Raw genomic sequence first — 18,155 nt, 5'->3', positions numbered from 1 at the left:
ACCTTATTGCTCTCTACAACTACCTGAAAGGAGGTTGTAGCGAGGTGGGGGTCAGTCTCTTCTCCCTGGTAATAAGCGAGAGGACAAGAGGAAATGGCCTCAAGCTGCACCAGGGGAGGTTTAGGTTAGATATTAGAAAAAAACTTCTTCACTGAAAGGGTAGTCAGGCATTGGAACAGGCTGCCCAGGGAAGTGGTTGAGTCTCCATCCCTGGAGGTATTTAAAAGACAGGTAGACATGGTGCTTGAGGACATGGTTTAGTGGTGGACTTGGCAGTGCTAGGTAAACAGTTGGACTCAATGATCTTAAGGGTCTTTTCCAACCTTAATGATTATATGATTCTAAGGGGGTAATCTTGGGGCTGTTTGTATGCATAAAATGCCCTGATGCATAAAATGGGAAGCAACATTAATGTCTTATTCCTTCCCCTGTATGGCTGGAGCCTGGGCAGGTGAATGACCTTCCCTGCTCAGATGCAACCTGACCTGCCCAGCCAGGCCATTGGCAGGAAGGAGGGGAGGACAAAACAATCAAGAGGCTGGGCAATTATTTTTGGAAACTTCCTGTTTACAGATCAGAAAAGTAGTTAAGGTAACATACCTGTTGAAAGAACTTTGGCAATTGTACAGCACTCCCTTTCAGGCACTACCAAAGGGTTATGACACAGCAAATGATTGCCTTTTGGTGGGACAGGGACATGTGTTCAGTATGTGGGGGAATGGGACTCAGATCCTTCCCTCTTTCCAGCTTCTAGCAGAGGAAGCAGCCTCTGGGATTCCCCTCACACCCTATGTGATGACCCAGCACCCATGCAGATGTCCGAATGTGCACTTTCTGACTTGCAGCTGTACTGTGCCACTCCTTGCTCCCCTCTACCCACCTTCCTCATCTACATGGCACTGGTGAGAACAAAAGTGGAGAGTAAATTAAGCCATATGCTTTATATTACTGTCTGCACCCTGGTCTAGACCACACAAAGGATGATGTTGAAAAAGATTAATTTGCTGGAGTTAATTGGCACTAGGAGGGGGAAGGTATTAGTAACAGTTTTATTTTCAGTTTATTTCCAAGCATCCAAAATAACTATGCAAAAAAGGCAAATTAATTGGCAAAGTGTCCATGCTGCAGCCAAGCTGCACACACCCATGGTGGGGGATTGTTACAGATGGCTGAGCCTGGAAACACTGCATAGCAACTAGAATTATGTGAAATATTAGGGGAAAATTAAAGAAAAAACACAAAAGAAGAGACAGGAGAAGCCAGAGAATGACTGGAACTGTAGCTGCAGAGGGTTAGAAATCAGCCAAGTAATAGGAGTGAAGTTTACCTAGACAGGTTTGCATATACCTGCCAACAGCTTCCATGGACACAGTGGCCCTGGTGTGCTTTGACATGGAGTCACAAACGGACAGGACATGGGGCAGAGGGCTGCAGCAGGGGGTGACAGCCCTGGCAGCTCCTTTGCACAGCTGCTTGGTCCACAGGAGTGAAAAGCGGTGGGCAGAGAAGGTTTTTCCACTCATGCAGACTCTTGGAAGACCACCAGGCAGATGAGGTGTTTCTGAATGTGGGTGCTATGCTCTCAGCTGTACTGGGAGATGAGCTGGAGGCAGGGACTCTGGCGCTCGGGATGCTTTGATGTTATCAGGAGATCTGTGCACTTCTCGGGGCTTTGAAGGAGAACTGCAGAGCTCTTTAGCTGTTTCAGGCTGGAGATACATTCCACAGCACACAAATTCGGTTTTTAGTCATCATTCATTTTCTTAGTCATATTCAACTAGTCCACACCCTGGGTTTAAAATTGCCTGCATACAGTCTGGGTGCAGAGCAGGAATGAATTGTTCCCAGATAGTGCCTGCATGGGAAGGAGACTGCTGAATTCCCAAGAGAGGTTTGGGACACAAGTGCTTGATGGTGGGGAACTGCTGGGAGCAATCAGAGATGGAATGAGAGGCCTTGATGCTGTGACTGTGGCAGAAGCACAGGGTGAAGTCAAAGAGTCCTTCCAGAAAACACAGCTCAGGGATGAGGATGCTGCATCTGACACTTGTATGGGGAAGAGGGGAGCCACAGCCCTTCCTTTAGCAAACCCCCCTCAGCCAGCTGCAAATCCCTCTTGGGGATTATTCCTAACTGAAATTCTCACCATCCAGTACTGTTTCTTGAGGTAGGGAGATATAAGCTGTAGAGTATGATAATGTCTGCAGGGTGACACATTCTCCCACATGCACAGGATAAGGGGTATAACTCCACTGACTACAAAATCCAAGTGTTTTACCAAAGTCTTGGTAAAGGTTCAGCCACAGAGGACCAAGAGAGAAAAGCAGCATTGGGAATAGGAGCAAAAACTTTTCTCTAAAAGAGTGGGGAGCCTCTGTAGCCGGTCCAGCAAGCCAAATGGTTTTGTGAACTTACCTGGCTGCAAGAAAGCTGGATTCTTCTTCTTCCTCTCACATTTTGTAAGGCTCTTGTGAGAGTGATGCTGATCAACTCCAGGCAAGGAGGGAACTAGTTCAGAAGAGCTGGAGCTGTGAGACCTCAGCACTCCCTTTTTAGTTTGTTGCCCTTTGTGAAAGGGAGATAGGGGGAGTTGCATGGTTAGATCTGGAGACACTGCTCTAAAGCAAACACTAAATATTCATCTCCTGGGTGGTGGGTAACCGCAGCTGGTTTGTAGAACTTTCCATGGCAGGCAATGTTGTTCCCTGCAGCTCTCCCTTGGGGATTCATTTTCCTGGAGATTCTCCCATCATTCATGGGCAGTTTTCTGTAACCCAGGAGAACATAATGCTAGTTAACAGTAACTAGTGGGAGAAGGTTGTGTATGACAAGGAGCTCATCAGGCAGGCAGCATGGCCTGATGCACCTGTCTGCTACAAAACTGGCTGGGAACAATCCTGGAGATGATTCAAAATGTCTATGGTAAAATCTTGCCTTTATTATCTTAGTCACTATCATCCTACATATTTCAAGGAGACTAGCATTTTACTCCCACAATCCAAAGACAAAACAAAAACCTTGGTACTCACAGCCACAATGCAAAACTCTGCTTTATGGAAAATAGGATCCTAGCCTCAAAAAGTGGCTAGACATGCCTCCCTCTTCCTTCCTGGCTCAAAGCGTTGTATCTGTATTGCTAAAATCTCCTGTGAGTTCTGCTGTCCAAACAGCCTGTAAAAGCCATAAACATCTCTCATCACTTCCTCCCATCTTTTTAACTTCTCTTTGGGCTAAAGCATTGTTTCCCTCCCAGACTACATTTAATGTAGTGTCTGGGCAGTACTCTTCAGTGTAATGTTATATTATGATAAGCATACAAATGTTACATTAAACACAAAACATAGACTGTCAAATGAGGTAACAGAAGGAAAATTCTTGTCAATCCTATCCAGTCATAGTGGTGATTTAGTATGTCCAACAGCTCAAAAGGATCTTTTTCTCTGAAAAAGACTTGAAGCAGAAAGAATCAAGAGAAAAACACTCTCAAAAAAAATTATTTCTTCCCAGTGGGGAATGCCAAAATTATCCCTTCAGAATGCCCCTATTTCATAACTAGTTGCATTTTATCACAATTTAACAATCATATTGCAGCAGCTAGGTACATACACCTGAGAGATGGCAATTAGGCCTGGAGTAATGTACCACTATTTAGATGACATTGTTTGCCAGGTCTGAGGTTTGCCATGCAAATGCAACTTGCAATATTGTTGCAAGTCAAATGTACTCACAGTCTCTGAATGATAATACACTTACATGTAAATGCTCAGTACTAAAATTGGTATTTTTATAGTTCGTTGTTCCTTTGTGTCCAGAAGTGGTAAAAATGCATCTTTCTTAGAAACCTCTTCCATTATGGGGGGAGTGGTGTTACAGAGAATACACTGGGCTTTCAGCTTGAATGATAATGCAGATCTTCACATCACCCATTTGTTATCATTCCCAACTCCAGAAGCAGAGAGGATGTTCAGATATTTTTCTGGTTATCATTTACCAATGCTGGTTTTAGAATAAGGATAAGGATCTGCATCCCAAAAAGAATAGACAGCTATATAAAATACCCTGTACTCCTATAAATGCAACTAAATGTTCACAAAGCTTCCTGGAAAGCAAAGCCCCTGAGTATGTCTCTGCAGTTGCTAACACAGTGCACTGTGCCCTGGGAAGCAGTGGGATTTTTTTCCTTTGTGGATTAGCACCAGATTGAATTCCTAAAACTTCAGCTATTTTCCCTTCCTTTTCTGCCCTATCTTCAGGTGCTTCTGTTTTGTTCATGCAAAGAAATCTATGAAACTTTGCTCTTGCTATATTCCCTTCCCACTGACGAGGGCTACAAAGCACCTGGAAGAAAGAAGAGACACTGTCGAGTGTACAACGGGGCGAATGGAAGAGGGAGGGGAAGAGCCCTCGAGCCAGTGCTGCCATTTTGACTCAGCATTTTGAGTTCAGCAGCAGAACCAGCACTTTATGAAGTCACCCATGACGGCAGGGGTCTGGGTCTGCCGCCATTAACATCAAGCGCCGAGGCCCGCCTGCATTTCCAAGGTATGCGGGCCTGGTGGTGCTCAGTGTTTCAGTAAGCTGCCCTGAAGCGTCCCTGTCCTGGAGCATTTCTGGGGCTGCAGAAGCCATTCGGGGTCAGGGCAGCACAAAGAGAGGTGTTGCCAGAGGAAGTCATTCCTTTTGGGTGAAAAAACATGAACTGTTTCATGGAAGAGGGAAACATAGATCAAGTATCTTCGGTAAATCCCAGCACAAGCTTCTGCGGCCTGTCCCTCTTTGCAGCTTTACATTACCTCACTTCAGCTGATGATTTTTCCTGTGTCAAAAGCTGTTGAATGCTCTATGCTGCTAGGGCAGCTTCAGGGCTTCTTCCTAGATGTGGCTGAATTCAAATGAGAGTAAAGTGATCTGTGTTCAGACTTTACAGTGGCCCAGGTCCAAACGTCTTGGTGATTGCAGTGGTACCATGCACATGTGGCTCCTTGGAGCTGATTATCTGCAGAGCTTTGAGAGCTGTAACCACCACCACTGTCAAGCTAAAGATTGGGATTCCCAAATACTGAAGAAGCTACATATGACAAACATCATATAGCTGTTACTAAGACCCTTGATGCAATCCCTCAGTGATAAAATAACTCATGAATCCAAAATTAACATGTTTACACACATCTACAGTGCCTGTAATCATTATAGTTCGCCTTCACCCATTTGCTTATTGTTTCCCTGTCAATCAAAACTGTCACATACAGACACTTGACCCAATTAACTCCTGTAGAGAGAAGTCATGAAGAGAACAGATATATAACCTGCACTTAAGGCCCGATAATCGCTCTTTAAAAAGAGAAAAAAAACAAAACAAACCCCTCCCGCCTCTTAAAAAGGACAACTATCTTAAAACCATACTTTTTCCTGGTTTTGTTTAGTCTTTCTTTTTTAAAGCTGCTGCTGTTACAAGTAATCCCTAAGATCCTTGTTACTGGAAAACATTAGGAGGAATTTGTTTATATTACCAGTGTGTGTCTTGCAGGCATTTCACAGCATGCTGTGTGTAATCTTTTCTTGCTTCCTCTTGTATGAAGAGTTTTCTTTGCTGGTTGAGTGGCTGTTTCCTACAGTAACAGAACAGATAAAAAAGGAAAACTCTTGTTAAACCACAAAAACTACCAAGGGATTTTGTGTAGTGCCTGAAATGAACTTTTAACTCATTCCCAGTTAGAGAAATTACTTTAGTCAGAAAACCATGTCTCATTGCCATAATGCCACTTTCTGCATGCTTACTATCCCCTACTTTTTTCATGTTCTCCCTTGTATACTCTGTGTGAATGGTTTATCTGTGCACTTGCACTCCCCCAAAGGCTCTTTTGCACTTGCTGGATCGCAGCTGCATCCCCCTGGATAATACACAGCCCATACATCACAAGACACATCAATAACCCCACTTTACAGTGATTTGGGAGAGAGGAGGAGTATGAATATCTGCTTGAAGCTGCTAGATGCCTGTAAGAAGCTGAGCATAAAGCTCTGAGCAAGACTCTGCCCAGTACTAGCTACCGTGCAGCATTACTGAAGTGCGGTCAGGATTCAGGTGTCATGCTACTGGAAAGCAAGAGGTTTATGCCAGCGCATGAACATCTATTTCACACAACAGTGATCACTTTGTATTATTTAACTTTCCTGTTGACTTTTAGCTTGCAAACACAGATGTGCTGTCATTCAGATGCTCAGCTAGGCAGCTATGTGCTCTTGGCATCGGACTGAGTGTCTGAATGGAGGGTTTTGGCACTAGCCTGTCTGGAAGAAAGCTGTTTGCCTGCTCATGTTCTCATTAGTATCTGAGCTGATGAACTACATTCTTCTGCATTTCTATGTTCCTAGATATAGATCTGGCTTCTCTCTCCAGTCTGGGCTAAATTCTCAGCCAAACCATTGCTTGGGGGGAGCTGGCTGGTGAGCCTGTGTCTGCGCTGCTCAATTCATGCAAACGCTTGGAGAGCCTGGGTGCACTGTCTGCCTGATGGCAAGTCCTGCAGACCCTTCGAGTGTCCAGAAGAGTTAGTGTAGTTGGCCATGATGCATTCCTTGGTGCTTTCAAGAGTGAACTGCTTCTACTGATCTACAGTAGCAGAACAATGCACAATGGTAACTGGGCCTCTACCAAAATGTAGGTCTCTCCCTAGCCCTTCCTCATAAATACGTTAGCTGGTTTTAGCTTGTGTTGCTGTGTTAGCTCCAGCTCAGAGAAAAACCTGCCCCCGAAACCATGTTGTCACTCTTCTTCTATCACTCTTTTCTCTCCCTGCAAATAACCACCCTTGAACTCCTCTGACAGTAGGTAATGTTGGCCTGCTGCCACTTGTACCTCACTCCGTCTCCATCTGGGAAGCAGAGAAGTTTTATCTGCTGCAAGAAACTTCTCTTTGCACTTTGCTTGGCCTTTTCTGCTAGCAGGAAAACCCAAATGCTCTCTCTTCACACAGGAGCAGGCTTAGCTCTCAGAAAACGTGGTAACTGCATTCCCTGGAGTAACTTGCACCTCTGCTGCACTCTGTGCGTTGCTTCTTCAGACTCCATTCATGAGTTGGTCTCCCCAGCCTTACCCACTGTCACTCAGAAATAGCAAAGGAGACCAGGCAGAATTTGGTTGAATCAACAAACTTTGTCTGTACTTTTACGTTTTATTTCTCCATCCAGTTGTTGGATGTTTTTGCTCTATGTGTGTGCACAGAAATGGCTCCTTCTAAGCATACCAGCCCCAGATGATTGCTTGTTAATTTGAGCTTTGGGCTATTTTGCCCTCTTTCCTCTCTCCCAAGAGGATGCTGGTCTGGTGTGATGATCCTGGTGTGCCACCTAGTGATTGGACTATTCCCTTGTCACACGTCATTTATCGTGAGCACTGAGTGCACATATTTTGGCCCCATTTACCTACACTCGCCTGGATTGCAGGCAGCTTGTGGCAATACCTGCAGCCTCTCCACTCTGCTCTGTCTGTCCAGGCAGGGGTGATCCCACTGTACTGCTTTCCCCTCCTTACTCCCACTTTCTGTCTCCTTTCTCCCATCTTTCTACTGTAGTACCTGCCTTCTCTCAGATGTAGGCAAGAAACGGGAGCAGACAACTGGCCGATGTGTTGGCTGCCAGCTTGCAGGTCACCTGTGGCCATCAAGCAATATTTTTGCACAGCATGTGACAATTTAGCATTACATACATATATACAAGTGCTGTTGGGGAATCTAGACAGCGTTAAAAGCCCCTGTGGCATGAGGAATATCATTGCAAATATTAGCTGCCACAGTACTGCATCACAGCTCATAAAACAACTTCTGAACTATTTGGGCAGATCAAGTCAGAAGAGTGATAGATGGTACCAAAGCTGGAGCTGAGGCCTTCCTGGGAGAGCTTTGTGTCCGCTACTCACTCCTCAGGTACCCACAGGCACTGCAGGAGACTGGCAGGGTGGAAGGGAGGAAAGCACTCCACAGAGGAGTGCATCACAGCCAAACTGGTGCGCAGGCAGACTGACCTCTGCTGCACTCCTGGAAAATGTCCTCCATTCCCAGATGCAGCTCCCAGACGTCTGACCTCCCGCCTGGTTTTTGCAGTCCCCTGGGGCATGGGAGTTGTAAAGGAACACCCTTCAGTTTACAAGCATCTTAGCAGGGCAGGTTCAGACCCTCCCAAAAGTTCAGTTCCTGGCACTGTACCCTTCCCTAGATGCTGCCAGGGAATCCAACTGGGTGCTGTGTGTAGTTGCAGCAGCAGCATGATACACACAAGTGCTGAGAAGGGACTGAACTCTATTACTGGACTTACTACTCACCTGCTATGAGTCATGCAACAAAATTACACTGCAAAGGTTGGTAGCTGCTAAGTCAGTAACTACTGTCTCAGCTACCCTACAACAGAAACTCAATTGCAAGTAGAAACATGGTGATGAGCAAACTGACTCCCACAAGCAGATGGGGCAACTCATAAAAGGTGAAGTGTAGGAAGTCAATAAACTTTGTCAGTGTAGATCTGTGTTGGAGGTCAAGGTAAGCAATTAACTCTCCTGAAAGCCTGAAGGGTTCTTCCTCTCCTTGTAGGGCAGCCACCCGTGAGGAGTCCCTCAGAATATTGCAATCTTCCTGATCACAACCCTTTTTCTTGTTCTCAGGGCAAAGGTCTGTTCAGGCAGGAAGGGGAAGCTGCTGCCTGGAGGCTGGGTCTGGGGCTCTCGGCCTTTGTCAGCAGCTGTGGGTGGGCGAGGCATCCCAGCCACGTGCTTCCACTCCTAGCTGTACTTGAGGCATCCTCTGGAAACACAGCTTGTGTCTCCCTGGGTTCTCTTACCAGTGCCGTTCCTCCTTCAATTCTACAATTAATTGTCCTTAAATCTAGAAGTTTATTAGAACCTGGTGAAGTGGTTTTATCCTCTCCTTATAAATTGCTCATCTTCCCACAGTATTGTGAGGTGATCTGGGATATGACAGCAATGGAGAGAAGTGGTTATTTTTTTTCAAGGGAGTTCAAGCTTTGATTCAGCCTTAAGTCATCATTACTATCAGCTGACCACTGTCTGCGAGTATGCTGTCTTTCTGGCCAGGGAGCCCATGGAGGTGAACACTCAGATATAACCTTCCCCTCCTTGCATACCACAGGCCCCTCTCTCTGCCACCTCTCAGCCACAAGATCCCACAGGACAAGAGGTGCAAGCTTACTGCTGGCCTCTTGTTTTTATTGCTCTGCAATCCACAGTGATGTTTGGTTGTTTGTTTGGTTTTTTTTTTTTTCCTTCAATTGCACTATTAAAGCAAAGTGTTGGTGTGAGGGTCGGGGCTCACTCACTATGTCCAGTGCTCAGGGGGATTTCTGCTGCAGGATTCTCACTGCTGCAGTCGTTACCCTGTAGCTAATCAAGACTTCACAGTAAAATAGTGTAAGTGTGGTAGCAGAATCTACACCTGTCCAAACACTGCCTGGGGCAAGGGTTTATACAGTTGCAGTGTAAGAAAAGGGGTTAATGTGGACACTGGGGGGCAGGAAGCATCTCAGCTGGGAACGGTGCCAGTGCTTATGAAGCCTTCCCCTGAGAGGGAGGACCCTGTTTCCTCTTATTTACTCTTATTTATTCTTTTAAGAGAAGAGCTTCTGCCAGTACCTGGGCAACTACTAGAGGACTGCAGCACAAGCTGGGGTTTCATTGCTTTTAAAGAGAAGCCAAATTAAAGGAGAGCTCATACCATCTTGGCCCTGCAAAGTGAGCCAGTAGGACTCTCACCTGCCCTGTGGGGAGCAAGGGTGTTAGACTGAGTCCTTCCCAATATCTCCTGAGGCCTGGAAATACAAGAGCTGGAGGCCTGAGCACTTCAGGGAGCTTGTATAGAAGGCTGCAGCAGAGCTGCCGGGGGTAGCTGCAAGCTGTCCTATTCTGACAACGTACCAGGCTCTTGCAATGAAGCAGCAGTCTCCAAGCCTCCTTACCTGTTCAGGTGAGCCTGGGGACTGAACCCCACTTTCTCCAGGAAGTGACCCTATCTCCAATGCACCATAGATGTGGCAGGAACTGGAAACCTTAATTTTGCTCTTAGCCCTTTGAACGTGGGTGATGAGGAGATGGGAGTGCTAACCTCTGCAGCCCCCTCCTGACAGCTCTGTGGCTGTCCCAGAGGCTGCCAGGTGCCTTGCAGGGGGAGAAGGTGCAGCTGTGGATGTGCTGCTCTTCCCTGTATAATAATGCTGCAGGCAGGTCTGATACCTTTGATCCTCCAACCAGCCATGGGGGCATGAGTGAGAAGTGTAGCCTTCTAGGTCTTCCCCCCCCTCAGAAACAGTAACCTTGCTGAGAGTGCGTACATCTTCTCCATGGGGAGTCTCCATACTACTTCTTAGTATGCCAGGGGAAAGGGACAGTGCAGAATAACAACTTACTACCTCTGTAAAAGCACACAGTGTCCCCCAGGGCGCTGGGCTACTTCCACTGCGGAGCCAACAGACAAGGAAAAAAAATCCCAGGGGAATGAAGACTTTGCATAAGGAAAGCAAACAGGGATGGGGCTGTGCAACGCTGAAGGGTTTCTCTGCACAGAGACTCTCTCATTGCATGCATGCGTGCTTCTCCTGGGGGTGTCAGAGGAAAGGACTGGGGAGAGGATGAACTCCCGCAGCCGGGAGGAAGGGCAGGGATGTGGGAAGAGGAGCTTGCCCTAGGGGCCCAGGAGAGCCCAGAGATGCTTCAGCCCAGCCTCTGCTTCCTGCTGTTGGGCACCGCTGTGGGGTTCGGCTTCTACTGCCAAAAACGGTCCCCATTTAACTGGGAAGAAATAGGATGATGTTCCTGTCTTGCAGATAAGAAGAGGAGAAGCCACTCTGGAGAGGGAGCGGAGGCAGGCACGCTCGTCATCGAGGCTCCCCGCCAAGCTGCCCCCTCACTACAACACCCCGCTGTCACCTGGAAGTAACGTTAAGCAGCTGAACAATGCACAAGTGAACATTCAGCCTTGACTTGAGAAAGGAAGAAAAAGGCACAGCTGGCGACAGTCCCTGCCGTGCCCGCTGGGGCCGGAGGACGCGATGGCGGCATGCCTGTCACTATGCCGCTGTCGGGGCAGACACCCGGGTACCGGGGCCGGCAGCCGCTGCTCGGGGGCTCCTCCGTGCCAGCCTGCAAAAAGCCAGTAAACAGCCTCGCCTCCCTCCCAGGAAAACACCCCTCCGCCTACGAGCCGCCGCGGTGCTGTGGGCTGGGCTGAGGGGGCGCGATGGCGGCGCCCGCCGGGCACTACAGCTCCCAGCCTCCCCCGCGGCGCCGCCCGACAGGCGCATGCGCAGAGGCCTCGCCCCGCGCGAACTCCGTTTCCCGGGAGGCCGAGCGCCGGGCCCTCGCCGCCTCCTTCCCCCTCCCTCACCGCTGCCCGCAACGCCGCCTCGCGCGCTGTGACGCGGCCCCCAGCGTGGTGACGCGCAAAGTGTGTGCCCGCCACAGCAATCGCGGCCGCCGCGGGGTGTGCGGGGCCGAGCGCAGGGGCCGGGGGCAGCGGCGGCGACCCAGCGGGGGCATCGGGCAGGTACGGGGCGCCGGGCGGGGGCGGGCCGCGCCGCGCCGCCGCCGCGCTTCCCCCGGGCCGTGCCGGGCCAGCGGGCGGCCGCGGCCTCCGCGCCGGGCAGGGGCAGGGGGAGGGGGAGGGGGTCGCCTCGGGCCCTGAGGGAGCCGCCGCGGGGGGGGGGGCGGGTCGGGCTGCGCGCCCGCCCCCGCGCTAGGGGGCGCCCTCCGAAGCGGCGCTGTGGCGGGGGGCGGCGGGGGCCCGGCGGGGCGCTGGGCCTCGGCCCCCCGCGGCCTGTCAGCTCCCGGCGCGGGGGGGGCGGGCCTGCGCCGCGCCGGCCCCGCCCGCCCCGGTCCTCCGCCGGCCGGCCCGCCCCCTGCCCCGGGGCTCTTCTTCCTCCTGCGCCGGGGCCTGCGGAGGCGCCGCTCCGCGCGGGGCTCCGGCGGGCCTGCTCGGGGAGGGAGGCTCCCCGGCGTGGGGGTCCCCCCTCGCCCCCCTTCGCTAACCTTTAAACCCTCGGTTCGAACGGGCAGCGCCGGCGGTTGTCTCCCGTTGGGTCCCGGCGAGCAGCCCGCTGCCGCACGGCGCTCCGCGGCGAGCGCCTGCACGGCGGGGGCGTGCTGCCGTGCCAGACCCCGCAAGAGCTGTCATCAGCTGCCCGCTTCCCTGGCTCGGCCCAGTCTCGGTGCTCCTCTGGGGAGGCAGGGCCCTCGTGTTTTCCCTTCTAGCAGTGTAAAGAGGAATTGGTGTTGCAACGGAGCGTCGTTTTTCTACCTTCCTGTGTAGACAACAGAAGTCTGTTCCTGTTTTTTGTGCTTGTCCTGGCAGATCAGCAGATGGTTCCAGGTTTGTTTTGTAAAAGCAGAAATTCCAGGAAACGAAATAACTTAGTGGTTTTCCCTGGCCTTAAAAATATTCTAACTGTAAAAAATTATAAATTTTTAAACAGATATTTAAAGCAACATTAGGAATATGTTGTGGAGTAACAGCCAAATTGGAGTTCTGTTAGGGGTTAAAGTGGGAAGTTGAACAGACGAGGAATTCCCTCAGAGCTTCACTCGTGTATGATACCAAAACATGATTTTATTCTCCGTAGATTGTGAAGATTTTGTTAGCTTGTGGCATACTTTCTTCCACAAGTGAACTCTGGTGGTGGCAGTTCATTATGCTTCAGCATTAACTTTGGCATGGTTATGTCAGACTCAACAGGTTTAGGCAAATAGCTGTCTGGTATGTCATCCATTTAAAGAATAATTGTGATGAGAGGGAGGTTTTTTTTTTTTTAAAGTAAGGAATTCTTTGTGTTAAAACATAAATATGGAAGAACATACAGATATACTGCTCAGCTTGCTCTGTGTTTAACTAGATTCCAACTCATGAGTTCTTAATTTTCCCTTCTGGTGTTATGTTATTATATTATACTTCTCAGCTATGTTGTGTCCTCAGCCATACTTAGAGTCATGTTTAGGAACAATATGAAACTTGATTATTTAAGCTAGGTCAAAGCGTAGTTATTAGAATTTGAGTTGGCTCTATACATGTGGATTCGGAAATCCTCTTGTAATTTTTGTCCGCATATGAATTTAAATGTGTAATCTTCTTACAAAATTGATTAAAATGGATTATTTTTTTTCCTAAGGTATGATTTTTGTTATGTCGCTCTGTCATTTTCCATTTAAATTGTTAAGGTATGGATTTTGCACTTGTTTCCCAAGTAACCAAATTGTTGGTTTTCAGGTTTTATGAATAGGTTTGTTTTTTACCTGAGAGGTTTCATACTTTAAAATGCACATCTGTATTGAAGCCAGTATGTTTGGAACCTCATAGTCCTTTTCATGAACATAACACAAAATCAATAAGTGAATGACCTGTAGTAGTGTTGCAGTCAGTGTGATGCTCAGATATGTCGAGGAATGAAAGGGTGAAGCTGAACTGCTTGAACCATACTGTGCGCTTATTAAGGTTTGCAGTTAGATGTCAGTGTGACTTGTATTTCTTTGGTGTTCAGAGGTGTCTGACTAAGGTGACTCAGGCAGTAAGGTGTCTGAGATTTCAAAAACGTGAGTACTTCTAGGTATCTGTGCCTCAACACTTCTCTGGGTTTCCCTTTTCTGTCAAATTTTTACATCTAAGTTCAGAAGAGCTCACAAAATCTTTGTTATGATACTGGAATGCTAAGTAGTGTTTAATATTAAAGCAATACTGTGTGCACCACTGTGTGCTGAAACATGCATATGTGGATTTTCAGTGGGAGTGTTCACAGTGAGTGATAGTTAAGGTTGTAAATATTTGTCTTTCAAAGTCAAATCCTTAGAGTAAGTGCTTTATGTTTTGTTTATATCAGTTCTATTGATTCTAAATAATGCTATTTTGACAATAGTGGTGTTTGGGAAAAAAAGTAATCCATTCCTTAGCTTATTGGATATTATAATTGAAATCTGTAGTAGGCCATGATTTTCAAAACTTATTGAAAAAAATTATACACACACACACACACACACACTCCCCATGGATTTAAATCCACACTGAGATAGCTGCTCCCTGTTCTGCTAGTTCCTGGAGAGCAATTTGAGATTGAATTTGTTCAGCAGCTTGTCCAAGGGAAATAGTGAAAGTCAGAGTTGGTCTCACAGGCCTTCCTCTCAGACAGGCTGGGGGTATTTCTGACAGTTACAGTTTAGTTTATACCATTTATGATCTTGACCTTTCTGCAGAGTTCTTCACTTTGATTTAAGATGGAATTCTTGAAAAAAGTGAGCACAGTAGGAATTGTTCTGGTTCTTGTATTTGAAAAGCCATTCACCTGCCGTGATATTCCATCCATACATATTTTACTGCTAACGTGCATTAATATGAGAACTGTGGAAGTAGATGCTTTGGGGAATTTTTGTTGTTGATGCTCTTTGCAGTGCCATGTAGAATAGTCAAATTTATTTGAATAGGTTGGGAGGGATAAGCGTTTGGAGTAGATGAGATGCCTTGGAGAGGCATTTACTTTCATTGCTGCGTACCTATAGAAAGGGTGGCATTTTTGTTTTAACTTTACTTCAGGAAAATAGTTGTGTATCAGCACCAGTTATTCAGATCCATAATGTGCTTTAAGTGAGGTGGTACTCCGGGTTTTAGGGACAGCTGGGATTTTTCTATTTTCACTTGTTACAGTGTAGCACTGGGTGTCCCACAGGGCAATGTGAGCAGTTTCTGTGGTCTTCCTGACTGGAACTTTGTTAACCTGTTGCAGGTATTGCTGGGCCTTTCTTATTTTCTAGCTGAAATAATTAAGGGTTCTTAGGGGAAGTAAACTATTCTTCAGATTGCGGGAGAGCCTGTACAGGCCTTATACAAGCTCTGGGGTCACAAGGCGCTTTTTTCTGTATCCCTTGGGTATAGAATGAAGGTGGAGATGTCTGAAATGGTTGAACGCAGATACCGTTACAGCACTTGCATTCTGAGGCTCAGAGCAGATTTGTCTGTGTGTTTATCTGTGATATTTAAAAGCTCAGAAGTGCTGCTGGCAAGTGTTGTTCAGTTAATGAAAAAGGGAATGGAGCTTTATGAGCTTGAAATAGTTTTCCTTTTCAAAGGTGTTTTGGGGGGCGGGGGTGTGTGTACAATCTCATTACATTTTGTTGCCTGCATTTAGGTAGGTTTTTTTCTGAAGTGATTTATGCATTTGCATCAGATTTCCCAGTCTAGTTCTGTGATGAATGAATAATGAATGCTCTAGATAAAATCATAATTACTTGTCATTTAGAAAACATCATTTTTCTTTATGCTTAGGTAGGTTTTTTGTTAGCACGCACTCGCTTCATATAGTACTTATTGAAATGGTGTTCTTCAGACTGGGTGTCTTGTAGTTGCACGTTTATTTTTCCATAGTATTTGGGTGATTTCATCTTCAGCTGGGTGATCTTTACTTACTGTCTCCCATTTGACTAACCAGTCACAGTACATTAAATTCAGAAGCACCTATGAGACAGGGGGTAGAGCTGCAGCGTTGTTCATCCATTCCCTGAGTGAGAAAGGTTTTAAACCAATTAGAGGTATCCAGCACTCAGTCAAATGTGGTGATGTTTTTCAGAATGAACTTGGGCTATAAATGCTTATGTAATCTGTGTTGACCTATGGCTCCCTTTATAGCCTGTCATTTGACTGATTCCTGAATATGTATTTCAGGAGTTGATGTGTACGTCACTGTCTTAAGCGTATCTGCATTTAACGTTGTTTTGGAAAGTTCTTTCTCTAGGTCATTTATGGAAAATAGATATTTAATCTCATGGCGGATGGATATTGACCATGTTACAGCTAATGAAATGCTGGAAACTTTTGTGTGTTTTCTGATGTGAGGGAATTTCTTTTGCTTTGACACCCGCCCCAGCCCAATACAAGGTGAATTTATACATTAGGACTGGGTGTTTCATCCTCCAGAAGTTACAGCTCTTCATAGCAATCACAGTCTGTCAGATTGGAAACTAAGCGCATGGCAGTGTTTTGAGACAGATTGTGTTCTAGTTTGGTCAGTTAATATTTCTAGTAGATGGTTATCAGACTGACAAAAATTGACACCTGGAAATTTGGAGGCTTAAACAGAATCTAGAGTGATAGTTCCCTTCATTAAATGGTACCTTAACAAGTCACTCAGTACTGTAGGGGGATCTGGCTTTTGAGGATGGGAAGATAAATCTTCTGTCAGCTGCTGTCTTGCAAGTAAAGGCTGATAAACCTGAAGTAATTGCTCCAGTGCTCCCTCCAGTGATTATTCTTCCCTCTTACTAGAGCTGTTGACTGTTCGTGGAAACCTTGAACAAGTAGTGATGTGGCGACCTGCTCCGTTTCCCAGCTACCACTCTTCTGGTGCTCCTTCCACTGCCTGTAGCTGCTCAGTGCCGCTGCCTTCTGCCTCCTTGGCAGTGTGAAGCTAATACAATTCTTGGCACTTTCACTGCTGTCTGGAGGGTGTTAAACTGGAATAATGACGCTGATCATAATCTTGCTGCCCTAGCTTTGTTGTTTTTTGAGTAAATCGCTGAGCAATAGCAAAAGACTACCTCAGGTCTGCTTATGGAATTGAGGTAGAATTTTAAAAAGCTTCAGTACTGAACACTTGTGGTTAGATGTGCATACTTCCCATCATGGTCAGGGTTGTCATACACCAGTTAAGACTTGTGTTGAGAGTGTGTTCATGTTCTTTATTCTTCACACAAAGGACCAAAAAGTAAGTTCCAACTTTTAGAGTGAAGTTCCGCAGTATTCTGTCACTTAATCGTCTCTTTCTCATGCCTTGTTGCTGAGCAGTTACTTGCCTCTTCTAAATGACTTGTAATCTTTGATTTAGACTATTTCAATGAATATAGCAAAACTGTGTGGGATTTCATGTATGTTTTTCTGCCTTTTTTTTTTTTTTTTTTGCTTGTTACCTCTGCCTTAGGCTAAGCCATGACTTCAGGATCTGGGCATGTGGACTCCAAGGCTGAGCTCACTGCTTTGCTTGAGCAATGGGAGAAAGAACATGGCAGCGGGCAAGACATGGTCCCTATTCTCACCAGGTAAGATCTATTAAATAAATTCCTAAATCTGAAAATCTGAAGTTGCTTGACAGCAGCTTTTACCATGTTTTTGCTTGAGGTTTTTACATACCTGATTATCTGTTGGTAATTAATTTTCTTGGTCTGGAAGTTGATCAAGATTGAAAGCTATGAGAATGTTGTTCCATCAGGGTGGTGGTGTGGGGTTTGTGATTGTAGTAACATTGATCAGATTAAATGAAAGGATGAGAGCGACTCATTGGATGTATCAAGGGGATTATATATATTGAGAAGATTTTATTGAAGCTCACAGGGCTTGTTTAAAGTGAAATTTTAAAACTTGATTAATTTTTGGTAAACTAGATGTTGATTGATTGGCATTGTATTGTATGTGTGAGGAAAATATGGGCCAATAAATTATTTTAGGAGATGTGTAGGTACTAGTAACACCATTAATTATAAGGAAACTTCTATTGCAAGAGAAACATTTGGATTATCAATTGCATTTGTGGTTTCCCAAGCCAGGCCTCTCTTAGCTAAACCGACATTACTCTTGCTTTAACAGGAGATTCACAGCAATTCCATCCAATTCCTCCTTGCGCCTCTGCTGGCAGACCTGTGGCCTGCCTAGTATATGCAGAAGGACTTACTGCACCTGTACATTAAGGGCAATCCGGGTTTCTGTACGGCACTGCTCTGCACGGTTGGGTCAGACAAGTCAGTGCACAGATTCTGAGCTGGCAATGGGTGGAAATAACAGGAGTCTGGAGCTTCTTTGCACAGATCTGTGCCATGCCTCACCTAGTGGGCATAACTCTTCCGCTGTTCTTACTATGTTTTAAAAATAGCAATACAGAAGAGGGAGATGAGCAGCAGAAAGCCAATCCCAAACACTTGAAAATGAGTAGGTCTCTTGAAAACCATGAGACATGTTTTGGTGTATCTTTGTGTACTGTCTGATTTGTGTCTTGAAGGAAACATATGTGCTATTTCAAGGCTTTTTCTTGCAGGCATAAACAGCAGAAATTTGCTATATTCTAAGAAATTTAAAGAAATTTGAATTAAACATGTCTTTTCTTGTGTTTATAGCAGTCTGGCACTTCTTGCT

The 18,155-nt window shown here is 46.4% G+C and overlaps 1 protein-coding gene and 1 long non-coding RNA gene across 12 annotated transcripts in view; one reads left to right on the top strand and one right to left on the bottom strand.

Moving 5' to 3' along the window:
• Positions 1-2,421: 2,421 nt before the first annotated feature.
• Positions 2,422-12,164, bottom strand: LOC148050156 (uncharacterized). Its single transcript, XR_015701464.1, has 3 exons — positions 12,029-12,164; positions 5,511-5,609; positions 2,422-2,767 (listed from the first exon to the last, which is right to left on the bottom strand). It is a non-coding gene; the product is annotated as an uncharacterized LOC148050156 (long non-coding RNA).
• The window catches only part of DCAF1 (DDB1 and CUL4 associated factor 1), a 59,414-nt gene continuing 52,630 nt past the window's right edge, over positions 11,372-18,155 (top strand). For 5 of the 11 annotated variants that reach the window (XM_087744502.1, XM_087744504.1, XM_087744501.1 and 2 more), the window contains exons 1-2: positions 11,375-11,546; positions 16,951-17,068. In XM_087744502.1, the coding sequence (XP_087600628.1) occupies positions 16,959-17,068 (110 nt within the window). In that variant the 5' untranslated portion in view covers positions 11,375-11,546; positions 16,951-16,958. Of the gene's footprint in view, positions 11,547-12,221; positions 12,369-16,950; positions 17,069-18,155 lie in introns of those variants that run through there. The other 6 variants (XM_087744510.1, XM_087744508.1, XM_087744511.1 and 3 more) reach the window with 4 other exon arrangements.

The sequence above is a fragment of the Nipponia nippon genome, unplaced genomic scaffold (assembly GCF_047370975.1).
Source record: "Nipponia nippon isolate SJK-2023a ecotype South Korea unplaced genomic scaffold, ASM4737097v1 scaffold_9, whole genome shotgun sequence".
Taxonomy (NCBI): domain Eukaryota; kingdom Metazoa; phylum Chordata; class Aves; order Pelecaniformes; family Threskiornithidae; genus Nipponia; species Nipponia nippon.
This window is presented reverse-complemented; position numbering and strand designations above follow the sequence as displayed.